The 25590-nt window shown below is 38.1% G+C and overlaps 1 protein-coding gene across 2 annotated transcripts in view; it reads left to right on the top strand.

Annotated features, from left to right (window-relative positions):
- The window catches only part of arhgef10la (Rho guanine nucleotide exchange factor (GEF) 10-like a), a 128285-nt gene that overhangs the window by 92884 nt on the left and 9811 nt on the right, over positions 1–25590 (top strand). For both annotated transcript variants that reach the window (XM_084396155.1, XM_084396154.1), the window contains 4 exons: positions 7745–7831; positions 12384–12595; positions 15349–15506; positions 18695–18837. In XM_084396155.1, coding sequence (XP_084252281.1) covers positions 7745–7831; positions 12384–12595; positions 15349–15506; positions 18695–18837 — 600 coding nt within the window. The remainder of the gene's footprint in view (positions 1–7744; positions 7832–12383; positions 12596–15348; positions 15507–18694; positions 18838–25590) is intronic.

Raw genomic sequence — 25590 nt, 5'->3', positions numbered from 1 at the left:
TTTGCAGCACAGAAGTTTGACTTGGCTTCTATATTGTCAACTTTAGCCAGCAGTAGAGGGCAGTGTGGATCTGTTCTTCTCATTCTGGAGGTGGCATTGCAGCACTCTCTGAGAGCGAGGTCATCTGCAAAGGGGTTGATCTGTTGCTTTGACAGTTACGTGCTAATTATTGGAAATCATCAGTGCTCAAACATAGCCTTTAAAGCAAGCAGTCACAGTCTTGTCCTCCACCCCTTTTCCTCACGCCCCCTGTGTTTTTTGTGGAGAAAACAAAGGACATGGACTAAAATAACGACAAGGAGCAAAGCTTAGCGCGCAAAAAAAGACTATTAAAGACTAATTTAAACATTAACGCTTCCTTTGATATACTTTCAGTGGTGTATGGGAACATTTTAAGTAATTGTTTAACAATGGGAACTGAAACATTCTCAATCTTGGACTTAATCTGGTAATCGTGTTTCTGTGAATTTCCTTAGTTTGTCTTTTTCTCAGCTAATTATGCTGTCAGTCTTCTTCAACCGATCACCCCACATGGGCTGCTGCAAATTAAGCGCTGGTCGCACATCAACTTAAAGCGCTTTGCATGCTTGTCGCAGTGTAAACTCGGTCTCCGCTGGGGACCCGAAGAAACCTGGATCCTTGTGTCTTCTGCTGAAATGTGGTTCATTAGCATTCCACCACCATTAATGTGGGTACGTCTCCACCTTACCTGTCCCTCAAGGCTGATAAGGAGAAATGTACTGGATTTGAAAGTGAAGCAGGATATTTGGTTATCTAATGTTACCACTCCCTTGTCAGCACCTGATTAGTAGCTGTTTCTTGTAATTATTATGATCAGTCGAAGAATTTTAAGCAGTTTTTCTGGGGGCACAGCTGTGCAGGATGAAGGGTAGTTTAAAATGAGAGCTTAAAGCCTGGGATACGTTCCTTGAGCCTGCATGGCAGCTTGGTAACAGTGCCTGCTGCTCAGCGCAATAGGGATTTGAGGACCTTTTGTTCTGTGTTCCATGTCATCTGATCAAGGGTATTAAAGATACCTCTCGTCACACCCCTCTATGGTCCCTTGCAGTGGCATTCTCCAATTAGATCCAGAGGGCTGGCCGAGGTTTTGGTGGCTCACCACTTTACTCTGTGCACACGTTCCGCTTGGTAGAGATATAAGGAAGGAAATTAATAGAGATAGATACAGAGACGGAGAGATTTATATGATCCAGACAACTCTTGGCTTCCACTCGTCTTTTCAAGCCCATTATTTGCAGAACAGTCCATCGCTTTCATCTCAACGATGCTGGGATTGTCACGCCATGTCAGTGAAGTTGTGCTGGGCGGAGATGAAGAGATGTGTTGGATTATCACATTAGCTGGATGCATCACAAAGTGCTGAATGACTGAGCAGGACATAAGGAGGGAAATATCAATGCCTGCATGAATATAAATGTTGGTTAGTGATGTTCTGCCAATGTCAGATGGTACTGTGGTACACCAATATGCTAAATGACTCGCAGCGCCACCTGCCTAGCACTAATGTGAAATTTTCAATCAATTGTTGCAGAAACCAGAGCACCTCATTTAAAAGAAAGAAGAAACATTGAAATAGTTGAAAGAATAGTTCACCCCCCAAATTTTTTATTATGTCATTGTTTTACTCAACCTCATGTTGTTACAAGCCTATATACAGTATGTTACCTTTTAATGTGGAATTTTGGAAATACTCTTTTCAGTATGAAAATGAATGGGGATGGGGTTGTCAATCTCCAAAATTACAAAAAAGCACCATAGTCATATTTCACGTCTTCAGAAGCTGAATGATACTGTAGCAACTGAACAAATCTTAGGTTATTATTCACTGAAAATCTTACCCTCCAATGAGCTGTTAACAACCACAAATTAATCATTGAGTTAGTCAGTTGAACACAAGAACCATTTTAGTCAGATTTGGGAACAAATCATTCAGACCAGTTTTATGAACTGGATCGAGTGATTCATTGAACAGATCTGATTCAAAGAATTAAAGCTGCAGTCCTCTTTGTCGCCATCTCTGTTCGAAATCTGCAATTGCAGTTATTCGCGGAATTATCAACTTTGCGTGCGTTGTGCCTCGGCAGGGCACAGCGCGGATGAATCCAATGTTTTGAGGAGAATGTGCGGCTGTCAACCACCGCGCTGGTGGTGTGCATACTGTCATTCGCAATCACAGATTCTACTTTTTGTAAGTATGACCAACATAAGAATTTTCACCGGAAAATTTTCAGCGGTCTCTTTTTTTTCTCCGAAGTCCGAAGTCTTTCGCGTTTTACAACGGGTGAATCTCCAGTTGTCACTGGTGATTGTCGTTTGAACCTTTCTGGATCCGCCATCAAATTGATAAGTTTAATTATATCAAGTCATGTGAGAAAAGGCTATAAATCTCCACCTCCAACATCCTCACACACAACATAGCCTACTAGCCGAGACACCTTCTTTATGTGTATAGATGTGACGTAATGGCGCAAAGACATGCTCGAATTTCCCCTCGGAAATCCACCAGTACCACTGGAATTAAAAACATTATTACAAGCTTACCATTTTGAATCGAGCTAAGGCAAGCAGATCGTTTTGAACACTGGATGGTTATGTACTTGCTCAAAAATTTATTTGGGATAATTTTTAACCCAAAAAAGCTACGGACTGCAACTTTACTTTGTTATCGCTGCTACTCTCATGAATGTGCCAAAGATATTCAGTGGATTTTCAGGGAATAATCACTTGATAGTTTCTCACACAGACCTATCATATAATTTAAAAAAAACTTTGGATATAGTGCATGAATTGTATGAACCACTTTTATGAGACAGTTATGGAGCTTTTTGACATTTTGGAACTTGACAGCCTGAAAAGACCAAATAAATGCAGCCCACATGAAAAAAAGTGGGCAGGTTATTCATATTTTTTTTTTATAAATTCTTTTTTGATTTTGGAGGAAAAAATCTCATACAGGTTCAGAATGACTCAAGGCAGAATAATGATAACAGGATTTTCTTTCTGAGGTGAACTATTCCTTTCAATTTGCATACGTTACTCAATACCTCAGCCATATGTTCCACCACAGGCCATAATCCAGCTCGTAAACCCAACACTAAGTAACTGGAGGGCTAAAATTTGAGAGGTCCAACTGAAAACTTATACTTCTGCTCACATTACTCTAAATATTCTATGCAAAAAGCATAACAGATAGCACAGCAGGGTGACACTTTGATCTTTGCTTATCTTGGTCCATGATATTTAAATGATTGGATTTCATCCAGCTCATGAAATCTTAACACTTGCAGCTCATTTCATCGTTGATTCTGTCATCCATCTGTGTTAGAGTCCTTCATTGGATACTGGGAAACAACTAACAAGTCTTTGAGACAGCGTCATTGTTTCCGAGGGTGGGACTTGGGCTTTTTATATTAATTTTGTCACATTGAGGCTAAACTGCCACAACCTCTCTAGAGCTTTAATCCTACTGCCCTGTGACCGGTCCTTTCCCACATGTGTATTGAATTCCTATAGGCTAATCCACTCCTATTTCTGTCTTCCTAATCCTGCGATGAAGCAGAATGCTAAACACACCCATGTCAGCCTTGCATTATACAGCGTTTCTCTGGGTTCCCAGTGTCTGCAGCTCTCCTCCACACCACAAGGATTAGCGTGAACGCTACAATATAGCATGAGCCCTGGACTAGCACTGATTTAGCCTGTGTCAAACAAATACAAATTCAGTTTGCTTTTCTAGCAGTGATCAGGTTAACATTGGCACTTTTATTGTGCTATCTTGGCTCTCCCTACCTCACTTCTTCTACCCTGAGGCTAAGAGCGAAGACGAAGTGGGAAAGAGGGCTCTAAAGCCTGGCAATTATCAGTTAATAACCAACAGAAGAGTTATATTAGTGTTTGTTAGCGTGTGGGAGCCGCCTGTGATGCTGTTGTCTGGAGGATTTGAGATTTCTTTCATCTGAGTGAAGTGCTGCTTTGCTGTAGTGACTCAGGCTAGACTTTTATTCGTTTTGCTACGCTCCATGTTAACCAAGCTTTGTGGATTAAATGCTAACCAGAGTTCATTTAATGATGGTCTTGTGGAGTCCCAGCTCACCCTAGTGTTTTAATATGTGGTGGAGTTAAAGATGAACTATGCTGTTTTGGTATCATCGAGAGCATCTCCCATTTGTCAGTTTTTTGCACAAGGTTTAAACTTCCATAGTCAAAAATTTGCAAAAATATGATGTTTTGAATTCAGTGATGTAAAGCATGCAACATAATTACACACAATCAATGTATTCATATGAATTAACAAATAGGCCTATCTGTAAATAGTTATTTTTGAATATAACTATCTTTGTTAGCTAACTGGCTATCGGAGTTATTTTGCTTGATTGCAGCTATATTTTAAATTTGATTATATAATAAAATGAATGTCATTATAATTTTATAAACACTAAAAGTCAAAAGCTTTTTTGTAAGGATGCATTAAATTGATCAAAAGTGACATTTATAACTTGACATTTATGAGTGACATTTATAACTTAAAATTCTGTTTCAAATGAATGCTGTACTTTTGACGTCTTATCAAAACATCCTGATGGTTTCCACAAAAATAAGTAACATAACTGTTTATATAAAATAGTTATATAGAAAACAGTTATTTTAAGTAATAATAACAATGTTCCAGATCATTGTGGTTTTTACTGTAAAACCCCAGACTTTTGAATTGTATACATTTAAATTTTTTTAAATATATTGTTATTGTGACTACAATCCAGAATATATTGTGCAGTTTCAAAAATAAATGTTTCATAATGTGTTCAGACATCATACTTTTAAACTATATGTTTTATTTAAGATGCGGTCCCTTAATGAGTCATAAAAGGAGAACAAAACTGGCATAATTCCTTGTTAACTCAGAGAGGGAGGATCCATGTCCTTTTGTGTAACTTTAATCGCATCTAAAATGCATTAAATCACAGGTAGAATAGAGATTTAAATGCTGTCACAGAAAATGCACCTCAAATCATAACGCTCCATTTGTTTTTGCTATAATTATTCTGTCCCGAAACCTCCTCAACCCTGATGACTCATAATTATTGAGTTGATGAGTTTCTTGATGGGTTTCTTTTATTATTATGCATATCAAGGCTATTTGGTTAAAAACAATAAAATATTTCATCAAAATCTTATTCATTTACATTTTCTGATGTCTGCCTTTTAGAAACATTCTCCTGTTTTTCTAGATGCTGTGACAGACTATCCTTGTGCATTTGATTACAGGAATAAATGCAGACACATTGCAGACAGGATAGACTCTGCAAGGGAAGCTAATATGGGTTTCCTCCAGATGAGTTCATGGCCTATGGAAAGGATACTCACCACCTGGAGCTGGCATAAGGCCCGTCACCCAGAAGGGTGGGGTGGATAGAGACCATGTAGAGCAGTGGGTCACTGGGGCCAGCAGCTGTGTGGCGGCCTCTTTCTTCATCAACAAATCTCTCTTTAATTAGCTCACCTTTTGCCCTTTCCCCAGACGAGCACCCAAACAGAAGTCTTCCATCAAATCTCTTTGCGGTTGTTCTCCTTCTCCCATTGGGATCTCCAGTGTTGCACCTGCATCTGAGCAAGAGGCTTAATGGAATAAGGCACCATGATGCTGATTAAATGGCCTTGCAGAGTATTTATTCAATTTGAGTTGAGCTGCTCACTATAAACCAATGATAATGTGAACTGAGTTTGAATGATTGATACTTTTATGATTAATATAACAGGTCTTATCCTGAACACATTATACATTAAATTCTGTCATTATTTACTCACCCTCATGCCATTCCATATGGAAAACAAAAAATACATGTTGAAGATTGTTGGTGACTGTTTTTCTGGCGATTGACTTTCATTGTAAAAAACAACAACAACAACAACAACAAAAACACAGACATTTCTCAAAATAATAATATTTTATGTTACACAGAAGAAAGAAAGTCCTACAGTTTTGGAATGACATTTTATATATATATATATATATATAAATTTAATGTGTGTGTGTGTGTGTGTGTGTATATATATATATATAAATATATATATATATATATATCATTTCTTATTTATTATATTTGTTCTGTTCGGTATTATTTTTCTGAAATGATCTCATCATTGTCGATGCATGAATAATTATTTCCACTCTGTTCATTTTTTTAAATTGCTAAAAGAAAAATTATGAAAAAAATCTGAACCAGAATTGTTCTATTACTTCACGTACTTCACATACACAATACACAACACAGTGTAAAATACAAACGTGACATATGTTGCTTCCTTGTTCTCGATCTATCTCTTTAATGGGCTGAGCAAACTGAGGGTGATGTTGATGATATCTCAATTATAAGTTTTAGAGTGTTTTAAAGTCAAGACCAGTCATATAAATACACTCTTAGCATCTTATGCATTTAAATTTGCCCATACTGTATAATAAGCATAACAAGCACCCGTAGACTGAATGAATGGTTATTATGAAGTGCCACAGGTCACAAAGTATGTTTGAAATTCCATACATAAAAATAAGCATTCAGGATGGACCAGACTCCAGTCTTCAGAAGCAGTATATTACCTCTGCAGTTGGACATTAGTCTTGCAAACTGCTGTTTGAGAACCTAGAAACCAGTGTTGCTGGAGAAATCATGTAGCATGTGTCTTAGACCCTGGGGGACTGAGACTGAAGCAGATATTCAGGCAAATGCACTTGCTATTCATCGGAGAATGGACAAAGACAAAGCAATCTCCACCTGTGAAGATTGCCTGTGCTTCTCACTGAGCAACAGTGTTCTCAAGTGACTCAGAAGACACAGTCTGTCCCTTTCCTCCACCAGCCAAGCTCTGCTGCCCGCAGGCTGCCATATGTGCTTCTGCCACGACTGGCATTTAATTACAAATTAGACATTTTCTGTCACCGCATATGGAGGAATTATATAAAAATGGGATAAACCGTAAAGATGCAAGAGGAATCTTGGTGTGCTTGTGAAAAAATAAGGGAGTGGTTTGGAGAAAGGAGATGCAGAGGTCTTGACTGACTGTTTTTCCAGCATTATTTTGGACCTGTTTATATTTGCACTTTGAGAAAGTGGGGGAAATGGGAAATGACTGCTGGAAATAGCTAGCGATTGATGCCCACCAAACTACCCCCCCACCCCCCCTTCCCTAATTAAATTAGACGTGCTTTCTACCATCTCTCCCAGCCTTCTCACAATAAATATAAACATTCCCAAACAGCGGCTGTTTGTGGTCTGTTAATATGGCGTGATATCACGCAACATTATGGTCTCCATAAATATGCCACCCACTATTTGAACTGAGCCACATTGCTTCATTGTAATAATAAAATAATTTTCTTAAGCAGTATATTTTCTTGTTTTCCTGTAAAAAAAATATCTAAACAGTCTTAAAATGAAACACATTTACTTGTGAAGATTTTTTTTTGTTTTTTTTTGGAGCATTTATATTTACGCATTTGGCAGACTGTTTAATCGAAAACGACCTTTTCAGGTCATGCATTCCCTGGGAGTCGAAAACCCTGTGACCTTGTCATTTCTAGCACCATGTTTCACTCAAGACAATTATAAATGTAACCTAACTTTGTTAAAAAATGCTTTTTATATATTATTGATTGCATGTACAATTCTCAGGTCTAGTCATTAGGCAAGAATTTAAAAAATATATATATTTTATTCTTTTTTTATAGCTGGAGGCTGCTCTTCATAATCCTGTTCAGTGTGCTTTACTTGGCGTTTCAGCGGTGAGCACTTCACTTCCTCAAGGCTACCTCTGGGTAAGTAGAAACACAAGCACATAAAATATACGTCATAAACAGTGAACTGGTGACATCAGATATGGAAAAGACTGTAATTACATTTACACTTGATCATTTAGCAGATGCTTTTTATCTGCTAAATGATTAAATGCAATTATTATTCCTCACCATTAAACCACAACGACAAACATTAATTTATCATTAAGTTACATTGGAAGTAACTTGTATTCTGCAAAGAAACTTTCCTCTGCAAATTCAGGCTTTTTATTAGCCTGACAAGCCAGACCCACATCAAGATGTTGGGTCTGGGAACACACCATTGGCAGGGCTCAATCCAAGGGGCGGGATCCTTTTGCCGTTTCCGGTCGGCAAAACTCCGAACACATCTTCCTTTTTTAAGAATGATATCAGTGCCGTTCTTTGTTCTTTTCTCATCAAAGAAAAGCTTAACTCCAAGTCTTCCAGAGTCGCGGAAGATCACTGTTCGCCAGAAGCAGCAGCCATCTTCTTTGTTTTCAAGTAGCAGGGAATTCACGCGGAACCGTCACAACTCTGCCATCATTATGTTAAGCCCGCCCACCAACTCTTTACACGATGTGATTGGCCTGACTAGAGTTTGGTTTTTCCAGCTCGCAAGCCAACGGAGAGTTGCTAGACGACACTGGCTGCAAAATAAAATTTGCTGCCGCTAGGGTGCGTCTAGATTTCTAGGCTAGCTTTTCATAACAAGCCCTGTGAAATCACCTTTAAAAGTTTCACACAGTAGTCTCGTTCTCCTCCCTGTTCTGGTGCAGTGGGCAATTTATCACATAATCCCCCAAAGCAGGGGGATAAATCCAATTCAAGCCTTGGTTGGACACAAAAGGACGCCCTTGCCTGTGTCTTTGAGTTAATTGTTTTTGTGGGTATTCTAAAGAGCACTGAGGGTGGACTTGGGCGGATTTAAAAGATACAAGGAGACATTCAGTGGGAAATTATATCTGGCTGGATTAGTTTCTCTTTCCAGTGCCAAAAATATAATTTCATCAACATCTGATCCTGAATCCAAATCTCACTCTGTAGCTTAAAGTGCAGGGGTCAGTTTTTTTTTATATATCTCAGTGCATCCATTTAGTCTCAATGGGGTTGGCAGTGTTTCTCATTAAGTGTGTTAAAATGTGCTATTATGCAACATTTGTAAACTTATTTTTTTGTGCATTGGATATAATAAGCTGCGATGTGGACCAGACTTTATCCTGCTAGTCAGAAGACTTGCTGTACAAGCCTTTAGTAGGGTTAAAGAAACCCCTAAAGCAATCAACGCATCTTCGGCTTATAGCGGGTGTTATTTCTCTGTGAACTCGACTGGACTGAGAGAGGAAATTAGTCGTTGAAAGTCGTTTGCTACTTCCAAACTTATAAGTTACTGATATCACATAATCATCATCACAACAGGCAGTTTTCACTGCTAGTGTTCCAAATGAGCAGTGACAGTAATCAGATCACTCTAAGATGGGCTGCTGGAATATTTCTCTTTGCTTAGATCAAAATAATAACATTTTCTAATCGGTCCAAGACAGTAAGCCAGCCAGTCATCCGCCAAATGCTGCGTTCACACTACCAGCGACTTTGTCGCTGCATGTCGCCAGTGGCTGGCGGTGAGATCGCTAGTGGGCGTTCCCACTACTGGTTGCCTAGTAACGTTTGTGAATGACATTCACAGATGTTACTCCAAGTTGTAGACATCGAATCACTACAAACAAACATTTTGGAAGGAACATTTTTTATACAAATGGAATCAGTACATAAAATGCCTAATATTAAGATGAATGAGATTGTGGCTATTTATCTGCAGCAAAAGTGCAAATGCCGGTCTATCTGGGTTCACGAAACCATTCAGGCTTGGAGTCAGCACAGTGAGTACCATTGTATGTACATGGAGACATATCATAAATCCTTAGTATTGCATATCCAAAATATAATTTCGTCAACATTTGATTCTGAATCGAAATCTCACTCTCTAGCTTAAAGCACAGGGGGCAGTTTTTTAATATATCTCAGTGCATCCATTTAGTCTCAATGGAGCTGGCAGTGTTTCTCATTAAATGTGTTAAAATGTGCTTTTATGCAACATTATGCAACATAACATACTTATCATAACTTATAGGACAGTTGCTGACAGCTAAAATGAGCTTCTCCTTCATCTTGCCTCGGCACTAAAGAGCGACGGATCACGTGTGCTCCACTGACTTTATTCCTTATGGTTGTCGCTCCCGAAAGTCGCTCTTCGTTTGCATAAAGTTGAACATATCTCAACTTTGTCAACTCAACTCTTTGTCGCTTGTAGTGTGAATGCAACTAAATTCACTCTTCTTAGCCTCTTCACCTCTAGCTGAGGCTCAGCTATTAATTTTTGCCTGTGTTCACAGTGTACTTCCTGTGATTTTATTCATATAGTTAGTTGGTTAGTATTGACCAAAGTAAGTAGTTGCTCTGTATACTGTATGTTGATCTATACACAAGATGTGTATGATGATAAGATGTAATGAGTTATTACAATTATTAGACTTTATTAGAATTATTAGAAATTCATACATCTAATTATACGTCAAGAATTGGACTGGAATTTAAAATGCATAATGATTCAATTCTGATTGGTGCATACAGCATTATTTACACTGTTTGCCATCCTTTATTTGTCATCTGTAAAGCCAAACAAATCTAAAACACTTCGTAAGGATGTCAAAGACAAATGTTTGAATTTTCCCAGTATGTACAAATAGACAGATGTAGAAATAGAAGTCTTTCTCCCTAGGCTATCTTTGCTCCCTTTAGGCTCTTAGTCAATTTTAGCCTAATTAATGCTCTGTTGTCCAGAGCTTTGGCTCTAAGGCTGGTTTTCATGGCTTTCTGGCCAAAAAAACAGGGATGCATCCAGGGCATGAATCCAGATATCTACTCCTCCAAACAAGTACTGATGAGTTTGTCAGGGAGCTGTAATTCCACCTAGTCTGTGGAGGAATAGAATTAAAAGAGTAGAGGTAGATCATCGTCGTATTCACGCACATGGATTTGCGTCTGTGTGTTAAAGCAGGAGAACGAGGGCCCGCTGGAGGTTGCCGAAGCGAAAAATGCAGGCAGCTTCAGTTATTTTCCGTACCTCTTGCCTGAAGATAAGTCCTCCCTATCTCCCACTGCGTTGCCTTAACAGGCCAATATTTGCTCTGCCTCGCTCTTCCCGGCCCACGAGACCTTGGCCGTCCAGATTCTACACTGTGATACAAATCAGACAAATGATTGCATGCAAATTAGAGGGGAACTGTAAGGTTAAAGACTATATTTAGCCTGGCCATTTTGCTCACATAACATGACTGAGAATGAGAATTAATCTCTGCTGTCCGGCAGCATCCCTCCCACTGTGCCGTTGTTTTCTTTCTTTTTTCTTTCTATTTTTTCTTTTTTTTTGGTTGGGATTACACTCCAATCGGCCAGTGACTGGGCTCAGTGTCCTGAGGTAATCATAAATGATGGCCCCTAAACAAGGGCTATTTATAATAAGGCCAGCAGACTCGCTGTAATACTCTTCCCCTTTATCTCCTTCAGTTAAACCACCTCTCGAAGGCTTTTTTGTATGGATTTTGTAATTGGAGCAGTTTAGTGCCGCACAAGGAGAGATGAGCCAATTTATGTGGCGGGCATGATGGGACGCTGATCAGTTCGTTTAATTTCTAATAGCGAGCGGGTTGCTTCCCTTGCATTATGCATGAACAAGCAACCATGAGAGAGTGTGAGCGGCCGTGCAGGGGGCGAAGACAAACACTATTTTTCATGGAGGGGGGATTATTAATTTATGATGCAATGCAATCCAAATGTGTTACATGAGTCTGCATTTTAAAGCAACTCGGTAGGAAAATGGATGGGTGCAGAACCTAGATCAATTGTTGAGGAAAGGCACCAGAGGATGGATTTATGAGCAGCACTGTGCTGAAGTCTTATTCTGTCAACTACATGTAATTTCACCAAGGATCGAGTTTGTCATCTCAGTCTCTGTCTTAAGAAGGCGATCAATCATCAGCCCAAAGGAAACCCTCCATTGTCAAACAGCTCAGCAGCTTTCAAAAGACATCCCTCCACCCCACCTTTTCCTCTGCTTCAGCGATGAAAAGATCCCTGGAGTTACAAAAAAAGATGTTTGAAGTTATCTCACTGAGAATGCATTATGGGTGATAGCGTATGAATTTTAGAGACTTTATCAGGCGAAAGACTATGAGTTTGAATTTGACGAGATATATGATTTTAACTTTGCCGTTACCATGAAATTGAAATTGACAAGAATAAAATAACAGGGCTGGGAAGCTTTAAAAGTACACAGAAAGTGCAAAAGTTTTCTGCTGTTTGAAATTTTCTCTGTGTTTCTCGGCTCTGGAAGTGAAAACACAAAGCTGAGGGAGTGGTTGAAAATGGCAGAAAAACAGAAAGACACTTTCCTTCCTCTGTTATTTTCTTTCCCTACCTGTATAGTCATGGATTTGAGAGTGGTTTTGGTTGGATGACTACCTATAATGGTGGTGTCCTTGCTCTGTTTTTGCAGGTAACCAGTGGAGGTGATTCCTCTCAAGGCCAGGTGGACATTTTCTCTTTGAACAGACCCACACCTCGGCCTGTAAAATCCCTTCAGATGGGCGCTCGAGTGATGTGTCTGGAGTATGTGCCTGAGCCCACCCCTTCAGAGGATGCTGAAACCGGCCCTCACAACTCCACTGGAGTTGGAAATACTGTCTGTGTAGGACTTGATGATGGCAGGTAAGACTGTGTCTCATAAAAATATGTGTATAATGTCTCCCAGTTAAAAAATATTAAAAATTTACCTGTTAAATCTGTTAAAAACGGGTCCTAAAAAGTCTTAGATTCAGTTGCATAAAATTCTTAAATTATATAAGAAAAGTCTTATCTAATTTGGGGACAGAAAAACAGGAATCTCAATATGGCTTCATGTGTATGTTAACAATTTATTAAGGTAATAATTTATGACAATGGTTACCTTATGGTGTTTATATCATACCTGCAAACTAAAAGCATTTCTAAAAGCACAGCTGCATTTTTTACATGGATTAAAATTATAAGGGGTTATAAGCGCCACCTACTGTCAGAGAGTGAAATTGCATTTTCATTCAGCCTGTGGATTGGAAAGAAAATAATATGTATTCTAAAAATCGATAATATAATCATATTTGAATGAAAAAATATAAATATAAAAGTAATCGTCTACTCTAGAATATTAATGTCTTATATTTATTTTGACTCATCCCTTTTCTTAAAAAAATTGTGTTAAATGGTGAAATGTGAGGTTAGTTATTCAAAAAAACTTTGTATTTTTGTCAAAACCTATATTATTTGAAAGGTGCATTGCGCAACTTTTCATGTTAAAAATACCCGTTTTCTAACCCATACATGCTTAAACAATTGCCTGATGGGCTGACTGAGCCCTTCTCTGATCACTGCGATTGCCTCTATAATCCTGTACAGTAAAATAAATAAGAGGGATTCGGGTCGGAATCTGAGACTGGGCGTGACGTCATGCGCGTTCACGGCACGCTCATATGTCTGGCAGGTTTGTGTATGCGCCGACGCCGCCATTCTCCGTAGAAAATGGATTCTAAGAGACCGGCTTGTAGTTCATTTCAAACACCAACGCAAACTCCACGTAAGATAAAAAAAAAAGAGAACTTTTGTCTAGTGCAACCAAAAGGTCCAAATTGGAGTCAGACAGGCGTCGGGGTAAGACGAGAGTAAACATAGGGAAGGCTTTCAACAAATGGAGAGATCTCCGGTCTGCTCTAGGGCTCAAACGGGATCCTCAGTTGGCTTTTTTCTTGATAAAAAGGTAAGATATATCCCATTCTCTAATGTCTGATACGGCCAATAATGACAATAAATGACGATCCATAAAATGTGTAATGCTTTAGCGTAAGCTAGATAAATGTACAATCGGAATAGGTTTTACTAACTTACCATTGTCAGTGATCAGGTTCAGAATGATTGTGATATAAAATGCTGATATATAAGTTAGATACTTAGACACAAATTTTGAGCAAATTACTGCTTAATTACGATGTATTGCTATTGGAATATGCTACTTAGCTGATCAATAAAACAGGCTAAACCCCCGCAAATCTTCGGCGGATTAGCCTGTTTGGCTTTTATGGTAACGTCATAGTGCCACTTGATTGTTTATTACCTTGAGACATTTGGGTGTACTTTGTTGACCGACTGTGTATGGTATGGTATCATGATTACAATTTTGAGCTTTTACAAAGTTATAACTTATATTGTTCATGAACGTGTTTCCATAATAATAGTCATATGTGGATACAGTAAACACATAACACAGTTCAACATGGAGATAGATGGGAATAAAAAACGAAGTTTTCTACTACCCCCATTTTTTCCCTCACACATAAGTGTGTTATTTACTCAATTGCCTTTCCTTTCACATATTTTAAATTACTTGCAGAATTAAAACTTTATTACCTCTGAAGACATTATGATTGTAAACAAAAGATTTGTGCGGCTGATGCTCCTTGGGTTATGACCAGCTCGAGCTCGTGCAAGCGTGCGTGTGCGTGTGGTCCATGAGCGTGCACACCTCTGGTTGCAGTTTCGCTTGCCGCCAGAGGGGGCGTAGTTCTGCGAAAACTCAGACTCTCGCGCAATGCACCTTTGAACTGTAAAGTCATTTAAATCATCGTTTTTACAGTGATTTTATGGTTTGGATGTTACCATAGACATTGCTCTACCCCAGCCATATGGTATAAATTGTATTTGTGCAGGTTTTAAAGAACATCTTGAAAAGTCTTAAAATATGATTTAAAAAATCCTGCAGATACTCTGTTAAATATATAAAGGCATCTTTTCATAGCCAAGTTAAGATTGCTCCAAGGAAACTAAACCCACCAAAGCCTGTAAAATCAAAGATATTGATGCTGCTTTGGTTCAATGTAAATGAAATGCAACATCAATGCTGCCTTATTTTCCTGTCAGCTCACTCTGCAGTGTGAGAACCAAGCGCTAGCCAAGACTAATAGCCTAATAGCTGTTTGTTTTAAGCACATGTCTAGCAATAGGGGAAGTGAGAGATGTAAAATCCTTTCAATCAGATTGAAGGTGTCATTACTGACATTGCAGACGGTGTACACAGAAAAGAAACAGGTTTTACTACCAGGTTAAAACTTTTAGGTAGTTTCACTGACATTTTTGAACTGCAGTCATTTTAGCAGAAATTAAAAGATTTCTCTTTTAAAATCACTGAATCATTTATGAAGGCTGAGAAGAACAATAGGTATTCTGAGAGATTCTTTAAGCAAATGAAAGGGACTGATTAGCTATACAGTGGACAAATTTCCTGAAATGGCACATTTCCTTTTAAAATATCATTACACAATATCAAGGCAAATGCACAGTGGAAATAAGGCATTAGCTTTCTTTTCTTTCTTTTAATATTATACTTCTTTCCACCTAGATGTCCTTTTATATTCTTCATTGTTTTTCTCCCAAAGCATCCTGTTCTATGGCAGTATGGACACGGCCGCCCAGTGTCTCCTAACTCTCTGTAACCCAGAGGGCTGTCCAGTTCTGTGTCTCAAACATTCCGGTAACTTCCTGTTCGCTGGCCTGCGGGATGGAACGCTGATGGTTTATGGGAGACATCTCAGAGGTACAAGTTACATAATGCTTGATGTCTCATTATACTGATATGGAGTTTGCCATGCTTTCTTTCACATTCTACACTCATGTTGCCTTCAAGTGCACTTGAAAAGCTCTTACTTACGAGTTAGTTCCAAGTTGTCATGAATTCCAGTTGGAAATGAAATACTGAAGTAGCCAAACCAAACATATTTTAAAAAAATTAACGATTTTTTTTTAAATTCTTGGCTCACTTTTATTGTTGCTTTTTACATTGTTTTTTTTTATGTGGCCAAGCCCATTACAATGTCCCAATTTGGATATCAGAGAGTTTCCAACTGATAATTATGACTGTGCCAATGTGAACAAAACTCATAAGTTGCAATATTTTCTGATTAATTTAAGGGCTTGTCACTTGCGTGAGGATTTATATAGTTGTTTCTCTTCTGCCTTTATGTATTATGCTAAACAAAGCTCATTTACTCTACAGACACTGCCGCTGTTTGTTTAGGATTTTGGATTTAAACGTCTATGTTATTTCTATCCTATTAGGCCTGTTTTTTCTCATTATCACATTAGCACAGAAATGGACAGTTGCATTCAGTATGTTTTCTCTTTTCTTTTTCTCACTAATGGGATTAAACACTAAATGGGTGGGATAATTAAGAGTGGTAATTATTAGTATCCCCAAATGAAAGGGACTCAATAGAGTGAAAGGGTAATCAAATCAAATTAATAGTACAAATGAATCTGATTGTCCCCGTGTTCAATTTGCTCTTTCATCAACCTTCTATTCAAACATTCAAGGATGTTTTTTTGGGTCCCATCTCTGTTGAAGCTGAATGCCTCAGTGAGTATGTGAAAGATATTAGTTCTGTCATGTATTCTGAATGCATTCAGAGATGAGACAGGGGTGATAAGATTGTTCTGGGTATGTATTAGTTAGATAAAAAGCCAATGGATTCGGGATTACCTTGAAAGCAATTTATGATTTCACAAGTCTGTCCTCTGTCCTCGTCTGCGCCTTATTCATTTGCAGTAAGTAAGTGTGGGCTAATGACAACATGAGACAGGCGGGCATGCAGAACTCTTGCATTCGGAGACATGATAGATAGCGAGGGACTGTGCTGTGTGTCTACGTGTATGTTGGGGGTGGTGCAAGGCAGACTGCCCTGGCACAATGGGTTTATCACATTGCACTACTTACCTGGCTGTCAACAAGGAATTACCTCCACTGAAGTGGAAAGTAAGATTAATTATACTGATGTGCAGTGTGGTGATTGAATATTGCTATTCATATTCTGGAACGAAATAAATTACAAAAGCAAATACATATTCCTGGGGAAGTACAGGCAGGATATATATATATATATATATATATATAATTTTATATATTAGCAAAAAAATATCCTTCGAATTATTCTGAGGAGTAATACATTGCCCTCAAAACACTGTAATAAACACTGGAGTCTCACATGAGATTAATCAGAAAGCTTTTCGAAACGTATGAGCAAGCCAAAATTGCTCGGGGGGAAGATTTCTTGTTTTTCCCCCCTTTTTTCTTAGATACATTAAGAGGGTAGGATCATTTTGTTGTGTTTAATCAACAGTGCGCAGAATTTATAAGGATAATAATGAGGTGTCTAAGTTTCCGAAGAAAATACGTAAATATATTATACCCAGAAGCAATAAGGGCCCATCTGAATGAAACAGCATCTCTCCCGCTTCCAGTTTATTACTTTTGGAGCAATAAAGACTGCATCTGCAGATGCTTTGAGTGTCCAGATAAGTCCTCTCCGCCCCTGAAGGTCCTTGTCTCTGAAAGAAGCAAATCTAAGGCGGCCTTTATTTGAGAATTAAGGGGTACAGAGTGGCTGAGGGAATGTTTTCAAAGCAAATGCATGAAAAAAGTGGGAAGACTGACATTTTGAATATGCCATGCAATTAACCTGAGGAAGTCGGAAGTCATTGTAAAGCTATTCTGGTTTCAAAGGTAGAAATAAACAACTCAAAATGTTAATTAAATGGCTCGCTGCGCTTCCCTCTCCAATTTTGCTTCATTAACACACTGTGATGGGGGGCGAAAAAGACAAAGAAAAAAGCTTATGTAATGCATCCCATAATGGTGTCCATGGTGGCCACGGCGCAAACCCTGTGATTAAAATTCAAGGAAAAAGTCTGGCATGTTCTGAGCACACTGGAGAGAAACTTATAAATTGGATTACACAACACGCCGCAGTTATTAACATGGCACTGTTAGCGCATTAGCATAGAAAGCACTCGTTTTTTTTTGAGGGAGATATGCAGTCCACAAACACACTTTGCAGTGCTTACTCTAGCTGTATGTTTTTAAGGCATAGCCACAAATTATACAGTTCCACCACCAGTTATACATATTTGTCTTGAAAACACAAGGATTTACTCTTGAGTATTAATGAAACCAATTTACTTTAAGTGACTTGCTCTGGGCTAAAGCAGTGGAATTAGCATGCAGCACATTTTTGTAGTTCTGCTATTTGAAGCATTCTTTTTTTAAGGGAAATAACATGTGAATTTACTAGCATTGACTATCTTTGGCCATATTTGAAATGTTCCACCAGATAGGATTAGCGATTTGCCCTCAAGCAAGGTATTTCACAGGCCTCATTGTATGCTACCTGTATACTTTTACCTCGTTCCTCTCTTTTCTGTCATAAAACTTACAGAATATGCACGAGGAAATATTTTGGGGTATTTTCTGGGTATTACATTTTTAAAGCTGATGGTGATCAAAACAAACATACGCCACTTTCTTTCTTTATTATTTGAGAATGTTTTTTATTTTATTTATTTAAATAAATAATTATTTAAATCATACTTTTTAACAAGGACATAGCAGTGTGAGCTTGATATCAGTTATGAAAAACTGAGGTAAATATCACTCATGAGCTGAATGTTTTTATTGTGTGTGATTTCCGAATAAAGTTGTAATTTTGGTCAGATTATGCACTGGTGTAAAATATATTTCATGTGTGTATTTAGACTACATTAAATCCTAGCTATGAAATAACTATTAGCAGTTCATTGCTATCATATTCATTTCCACCACAAAATGCAATTAAATGCAATAAATAATTTGAGAAATTGTGGAAATGACACTGTGCTAAAAAAAGAAGAAGAAAAAAGACCCAATTCAAATTGGAAAGTTGAAATTGTGTTTTTTGTGTTTCTGTTTTGTAGGGGAACTGTGGAGCCAAGACTCCTGTAGAAAAGTAACAGTTGGTTCAGATCCCATCAGGACGCTACTTGCTTTGGAGGACTCGGTCTGGGCTAGCTGTGCTAACACAGTTACTGTAGTTGATGGCTCCAGTCTGTCCACTCAGGTAGACTCATCATTCCAAAGCTCAACTCATGCTGATATGTGTTCACACCAAACTTTAAACAAACGAAAGAGCAAATACTATGTTTCATGGGCACTTTGCCAACACTGACTGACAAATTAGCTTGTGTGTGAATATCAATAATCCTACCGAAGAGCTGCGATCCATCTGGCCAGGGCGTCTCTTCTTCTGTTGTTGCTCTCCTTTTTTCCCTCTTACCTTTAAACCACACAGGATGAGTTAAATAGCTCTGACATGCTCATAATCTTCCCCGGCTGTCTCAAATATGGAGGAGATGTACCCTAGGGATCTACCCCATGGGCCTCCATAACCCTGAGCCTTCCTTTAGTTCTGCCTTCTTGGGTTTTATCTTTGGAATCAAACATCTCTTTTATCCTCTGAGATTTCTCTGGATGCGCCCATCAGAGAGGAGATTTGAGCTAGTGGTAGGTGAGTGGGCCCCTGCTGCTTTTCAGTTGATCCTCCATGGTTCAGGCCAGTGCTCTGTTTTGTTCTACTGATTACATTGTATCCCTTTCCCTGCGGAGCCATGCTGGCCCAGCAGCTGGAGGGGGAAGCATCGGCGTTACAGCTGTAAATCTGCCCCTTTGGGGCTCATGGCAAAGTGGCGTACAATGATGTGTGTCGGAGGGATAAGCAATAGAGCCTGTGTGAATTTGTCTCTCTCGTCACTGGTTTTTAGGTAATAATTCCACACTACAGTGTGCCACCTTGTTCCCGACCTAAAACTATTGAGGCTGCTGAATCGCTATTGATGTAGATTGCTAAAAATATATCAACTTTGGGATTGCAGAAAAAACAAACATGGTCGGACACTATGTAGAGCAAACACTTTAAAATAAAAACCTGGGACTGCAACCAACTTGATATCCAATTTTGGCTCATAAACATGTAGAACAATAAAAGCTGAGGAGTGAAGTCCCACACTTGGTAAAATGAGAGGTTGTTTAAACATGTTGCTCTCATAAGCACTGTCACCTAGTATTATAGTGGGCTAATGAGGGGTTAGGTGTGATGCTTGCATTGTAGGTGGAGGCTTGCTGTATTTTGTCCGCTGGTAGGGAAGAACAGTGATCTCCTGCTGTGATATAGTGATGTAGTATCTTTAGGGTGAAGCGGTGGGGGCAACCTCTGTCTCTGTGTGAGACTCAGTAGCTATGTTTCCATCCACCTATTTTAATGCACATTTTGGGATATTGCATAAAAAACACTGGATGGAAACACCAAGATGCACAAAAATTCTAAAAACGCGCATGAAAAGCATATTTGTTCAATCAGCCTGATCTCAAGAAATGAGAACGGGTTGGTTCAATTGAGGTGGATAATCTTTTTATCTGAGAAAAAAAAAAGACGTGCATAAACTACGACGGAAACACGTTTACCATAAATACCTTTATGCGCAACAAAAAAAAAACTCACATGACTTTGCCTCGACTGTCAATGTGATTGGAAAACTGGACTAACCAGTGGGCAAAATTCATTGCATAGCATTTCAAATGTTGGTTTGATCATTCTGAAATACCTGAGCCGGAATGATTTGGTGTAATGACCTCCCAGAAGTCTCACATGATTGCATTCCCAAACACCAGGCATCAGAACGCAAGATAACATGACAGCATTTATTGGGTTTTGTTTGTCAAAGTCAAAGTATCTTTATTTGTCTCCCTGAGGAGAAATTCGTTTTGGATATAAAGAGATTGCTACAAAAAGATTACAACAGAGACAGAACACAGGTACAGGGTTAAAACAGTTAAAAGACAAAAAGTACATAGAACATTAAGGCTACTCAAAGAGCTGTGCAAATTGAAAATCACCATTTTCTAAAATCTGCTTGTGCAAAAGTCATCATATCATGTCCATACATAACATTCAATCACAGATATACAGTACATTAATATTATGCATTTGGCATTGTGTGCTCTGAGATACAAGTAATTTATAATGTAGGAAAAAAAGAGCCACAGTTGCTTCCCCAATTGCTGCAACTTCCATTTTTATTACAGATATTCTGCGGCAATTTGGATGGAAACCCTTGTTGGATTAAAGTTAAATTTGTGTGTATAGTATACTAACAATTTTGTTACAGTGGATAAGTGGGTTAGTGAATGGATGGATTTAATACTAATAATAATAATATGTAATAACAGTAAATGATGATGATTATTATTATTATTATTAGAATATAATAAAAAAAATGGATATTGTGAATAAGATGCTTACATGATCACTAACAGTCATTAGATAAAAGGAAATTTCATGAGCCACTGCATGAGCTTAAATATGCACTTTTTTTTATATAAATGAGGCCCCTTGTATTTACATGTATCTTAAATGAATGTCCTGTAACTATGTGCATGGCTTACTGTGTCAGTATGTTACTGTACTGTATGTGGATAAACATACTTTATTTAATCTCAGCACAAACATGGTTTCATGCAAAATGATCATTGTTATTTCAGCAAGCAGCTGTGATAAATGACCTTAGGATGTGCATGCTTCACATGGTCTGCGTTTTATGCATTTAGATGCTTTTATCCAAATCAAAGTATCTGTGTAGATTATAGGCAAATCCGAGAAGTTCTGTGCATATTTATGAGATTTTCCACATTTTTCAATCACATATTTGTTTTATTTGATAGCTGCAAAGCCTTACCTGTTTTAGCACAATTGTGTTGTATGGGATGCGGTAATGTTTTGGACACCGTTTACACCTGTATTTAGCCCTGTCCACCCAAGACATATAAATTGGACAAGTGTTTGCATTCAGAGACCAATAGGCCTATGTACTAATATACACACTACCATTCAAAAGTTAGTTTGGGGTCAGATTTAAATAAAATAAAATGTAAAAAATTTTCCTGTGATGGCAAAGCTATGATTTTCAATAGTCTTCAGTGTCACCTGATTCTTCAGAAATCATTCTAATATGCTGATTTGGTGCTCAAGATTAATTTCTTATTATTTTTAATGTTGAAAAGTCTTTGATTAACTTTTGTAACTATGTAAATGTCTTTACTGTCACTTTTGATCAATTTAAAGCATCCTTGCTGAATAAAATTATTAACTTATAAAAATCCTACTGACCCCAAACTCTGAAATTAGTTTTGATAGAATTATTCTTCTAGTGTCTTGTCTCTAAAGAAATAGTCCAAGCAATATAAAACACAAACATAGAGAGAGCAAAGGCAAGCTCTGCCGACAAGTCAATTAAAAGCGAAAACACATCAAAGGCAGTTTCAGTCTTCTCCCTTGCTCTCAAACAAAAGAAGCTCCCTTTGGCAAGGGCACGCAAACAGGTGCTAATCCCTGTCCGCTAGTGTGCAGAGGAGAGAATGGTCTCTCGCACCCACCTCACCCCCTCCAACTAATCTGCCTCAACCCCAGACTGGAGAACTAGCTGTTTGTAAGAGCTCTCAGGGCTCCTCGGTAGCACCACAGACCTCAGGGGGCTGCGTGCAAACCCTCGATAAGGAGCGCAGCTCCCTCATGCCTCATTAGAGGATCAGGCATGAAATGGCTCCTCTTTCCCTGTGGACTTTTAAAAGGTGCTTGGGAGGGGGTGTATTGTTTTCGGAGACAGTGGCTCCGCTGTGAATCACTTTGAAATCAAAGAAAATGGATCCTGAGTCATTGAAACCTTCATGATGTGTGGCCCTTGAACCCACTGGTCGGATAGTGAGTTTGATGGCGCAATAATTCTTTGCATTGCAGGAAAGGATAAAAGGTGTTCGTTTGCATTGGAATTTGCTTTTGTGTTTTGAAGAACTGAATATCCTTAGACTGTTCTTTTATAGCAATTGCTTTCCATTTAAAATAAAATGGTAAGCAGAATTGCAGATTGCAAGCAAAATCAAAGTGAAGATTATGAATATAGCCACTTATGAAAATGCATTTTCTAATAAAATAAATAAAGATGTTTTTTAATGGTTGTAAGTAACAGCATGAGCTCTTTTGGAAAACTCTTCTGCAAGAGAGCCATAGACATTGAACGTTGGATCCCCATAAATGTATATATATATATATGTATATATATATAAAAAAACTGATGATGGTGAAATATATACAAAAATAGCTCCTAAGCCATACTATAGACTGAACTCAAATAGCATAAAGTGCTACGTTACTTGATGCATCGGACTGGGGTGAGTCATGTGCCCAAGCAATGAAGTTATATTTTAGTGGATTATTATTATTTATTTATTTTTTTGCTAAATTTTGAATTAATAGTAATTAAATAGTATTAGTAAAAAAATCATCATTTGGCCACCCCTATGGATGGACGGCACCCCTAGCATTTGCCTATTCCGCCTTTGCCACAGGCCGGCCCTGTAGGAGACTATTTAGAATAAGCTCCATGAAGGATTACAGCATTTTGAAATAAATTCTACAAGTTGAAGCCAATAATGGGACTTATAAACTGCTGTAATGTATGTTCCCCTTCTGGTGTTATGTGTTTGACTTTATTCTGGAAAATCGGACAGAACAGTACTGTGTACAGTTTTTGTAGTCTGCCACTGACACTATGAAAGCCTGTTTTCTTCTCTTTATATCTCAGAATTTTGACTTTACATCTCAAAATGTGATGTTTTATCTCATAATTTGACTTTGTAGCTTATAATTTCTTACAATGGAACTATTTCTTGTCATTGTTACTTATCTCATAATTATGACTTAGTTAATAAAGAAGAATGACTATTTTTTATGTTCAGACAGGATCTCTAAACCAACTCATAACTGTCCCAGATAAGTGAATCCCCCTTTCAGTTAGACTGGTGGAGTCTAAAGCATCAGAGGCTGAACTTACATTTCATTAACTTTAACTAAGAAATGAGAGAGTTAGATTATAGTCTAAAATGAAGATTTCATTTATGCCAGTCTGTATTACAGAGTAGTACTTAGGAGGCGGTTATACCAGTGGCCCTTTAGGGCATTAACAGCGAGCTGGGTAAAATGTTAATAAAGAACTATTTTAAACATGTAGTAGGTCCTCTGGTCAAATGATTTCTGGAGTTACTTAAGTCAAAAATGTCTTTTTTTATTTTATTCAAAGATCTCAGTTTATGGATATCTTATCACTTTAAAAGCTGCAAAATCATCATAGTTGAGAATTGAGCCCTTCAGGCTCCCAGAGACCAATTTACAGAACTAAACGTGTTGGGCAGCTCTAACTGCATTACTGAACAGATCTGCGTTGTCTTAACATGTCATAGTCTATTTGTAGTTTTGCTTTATCTTATTTACACACTCAGCTCCCCTTCAGTTTGTTTTGAGATTGATAATATTTCCACTGTGTAGTGGAGTTTTGTCTGTAGCCGTTCATTCGACTGAGTGCAACAATTTAATTAATTCTTTGGCAAAATGATCGCATTACGAATAAGAAACAGGTGGGGGCATATTATTGTGGTTTCAGGTTTTAACATTCTCAACAGATTCAGAGATAAGGTGACATTTCTCATCAACCTTCTTTGAAACAAACTGAGCTTTTTTACACAACTGCAGAGAAGGAAAATACAAAAGACGTCAGTGAAGAGAGCTACATCAGTCGTTCAGACGTAGCGAGTGTAACCCATGGGTTGCTAATGTTTTTACCATTTAGGTTGTTTTATATAATAAATTCTGAAATCAGCGATGCAATAGTTTGCACTGACAGTAAACAAAAGCATTATGATTTCATCTTTCACTTGATTTTCTTTCTTCTATTTGGGAAACAAAATCAATGTAACATTTTAAAATTATTAATGCTGAAATTAACATTTTGAAGAATATTTCACACTTCATGTTTTGGTCCATACAATGAAAGTCAGTGGGATCCAAAACAACACTGTCGATGTCACCATTTTTCAGATTATCTTCTTTTGTTCCACAGAAGAAAGTAAGGCATACAGGTTTGAAATGACATGAGAGTGTTTAAATTGACTGAATGTTCCTTTTCGGGTGAGCTATCCCTTTAATAGTAAATTATGTTCTCCACTGAATTACATATTTAACTCAGATGCTTCTGATACAGTGAACTGGTCTTTACCAGAAAGGGACACCCAAATTAACCTCTGGATGAAGAATCTGTTTCTCAACTGGATATATTTTGATGGAGGGTGACCAGAATAATGCCTGCTTCTTAACTCTTTAGCCACAGGCTAAAATTCAGGGTTTCCCTGGAGCAGAGCAATCCAAGTACTTAGGTTTTGCCTTTAATGGAGCCCTGTGGTGTTTTGCAGGGATCAGTGTAGGAACACGACCTGGGAAAAGAGAAATGTGAAGATGTGAATGCCCTTATCCACCTCAGTGGCTGCTTTTGAGATCTACTTTCATTGTTTTGTGTGTCTGGTAATACAGAACACCATAAATCAGCTCTGAACTATTTTTCCAACAGAAAGTTTGGACTTGATGCAGGCACACTGTGTTCTCAGGAGAATAAAATGATACAAAGAGCCTTAAATTGCTCGTCATTTTTGGATCTTTCAGTATGTAGAAAATAGCTGCGTTTCCATTACAGATTTGTGCAAAACTTTTGCGATATTTTCTAAATGTTGATCAAAAACGATTGAAAAATTAAGGCTTTTCTACTAACCGATGTTATGCATCTAAAACGTAATTTTTTCCTCTCGCGACAAGTCATTCCAAAAATCATGCCGACGGATGTTGGTAGGTTTATGTAAATCCCAGCCACCGCACTAGCCATTATTTTTAATCGAAGGCTTGTTATCCAAGCATTAATGTCAAGGAAAGCCCTTTATA

This window comes from Rutilus rutilus, assembly GCF_951802725.1.
Source record: "Rutilus rutilus genome assembly, chromosome: 22".
NCBI lineage: Eukaryota > Metazoa > Chordata > Actinopteri > Cypriniformes > Leuciscidae > Rutilus > Rutilus rutilus.
The sequence above is the reverse complement of the archived record's forward strand: the minus strand, read 5'-3'. Positions and strand labels throughout refer to the sequence as shown.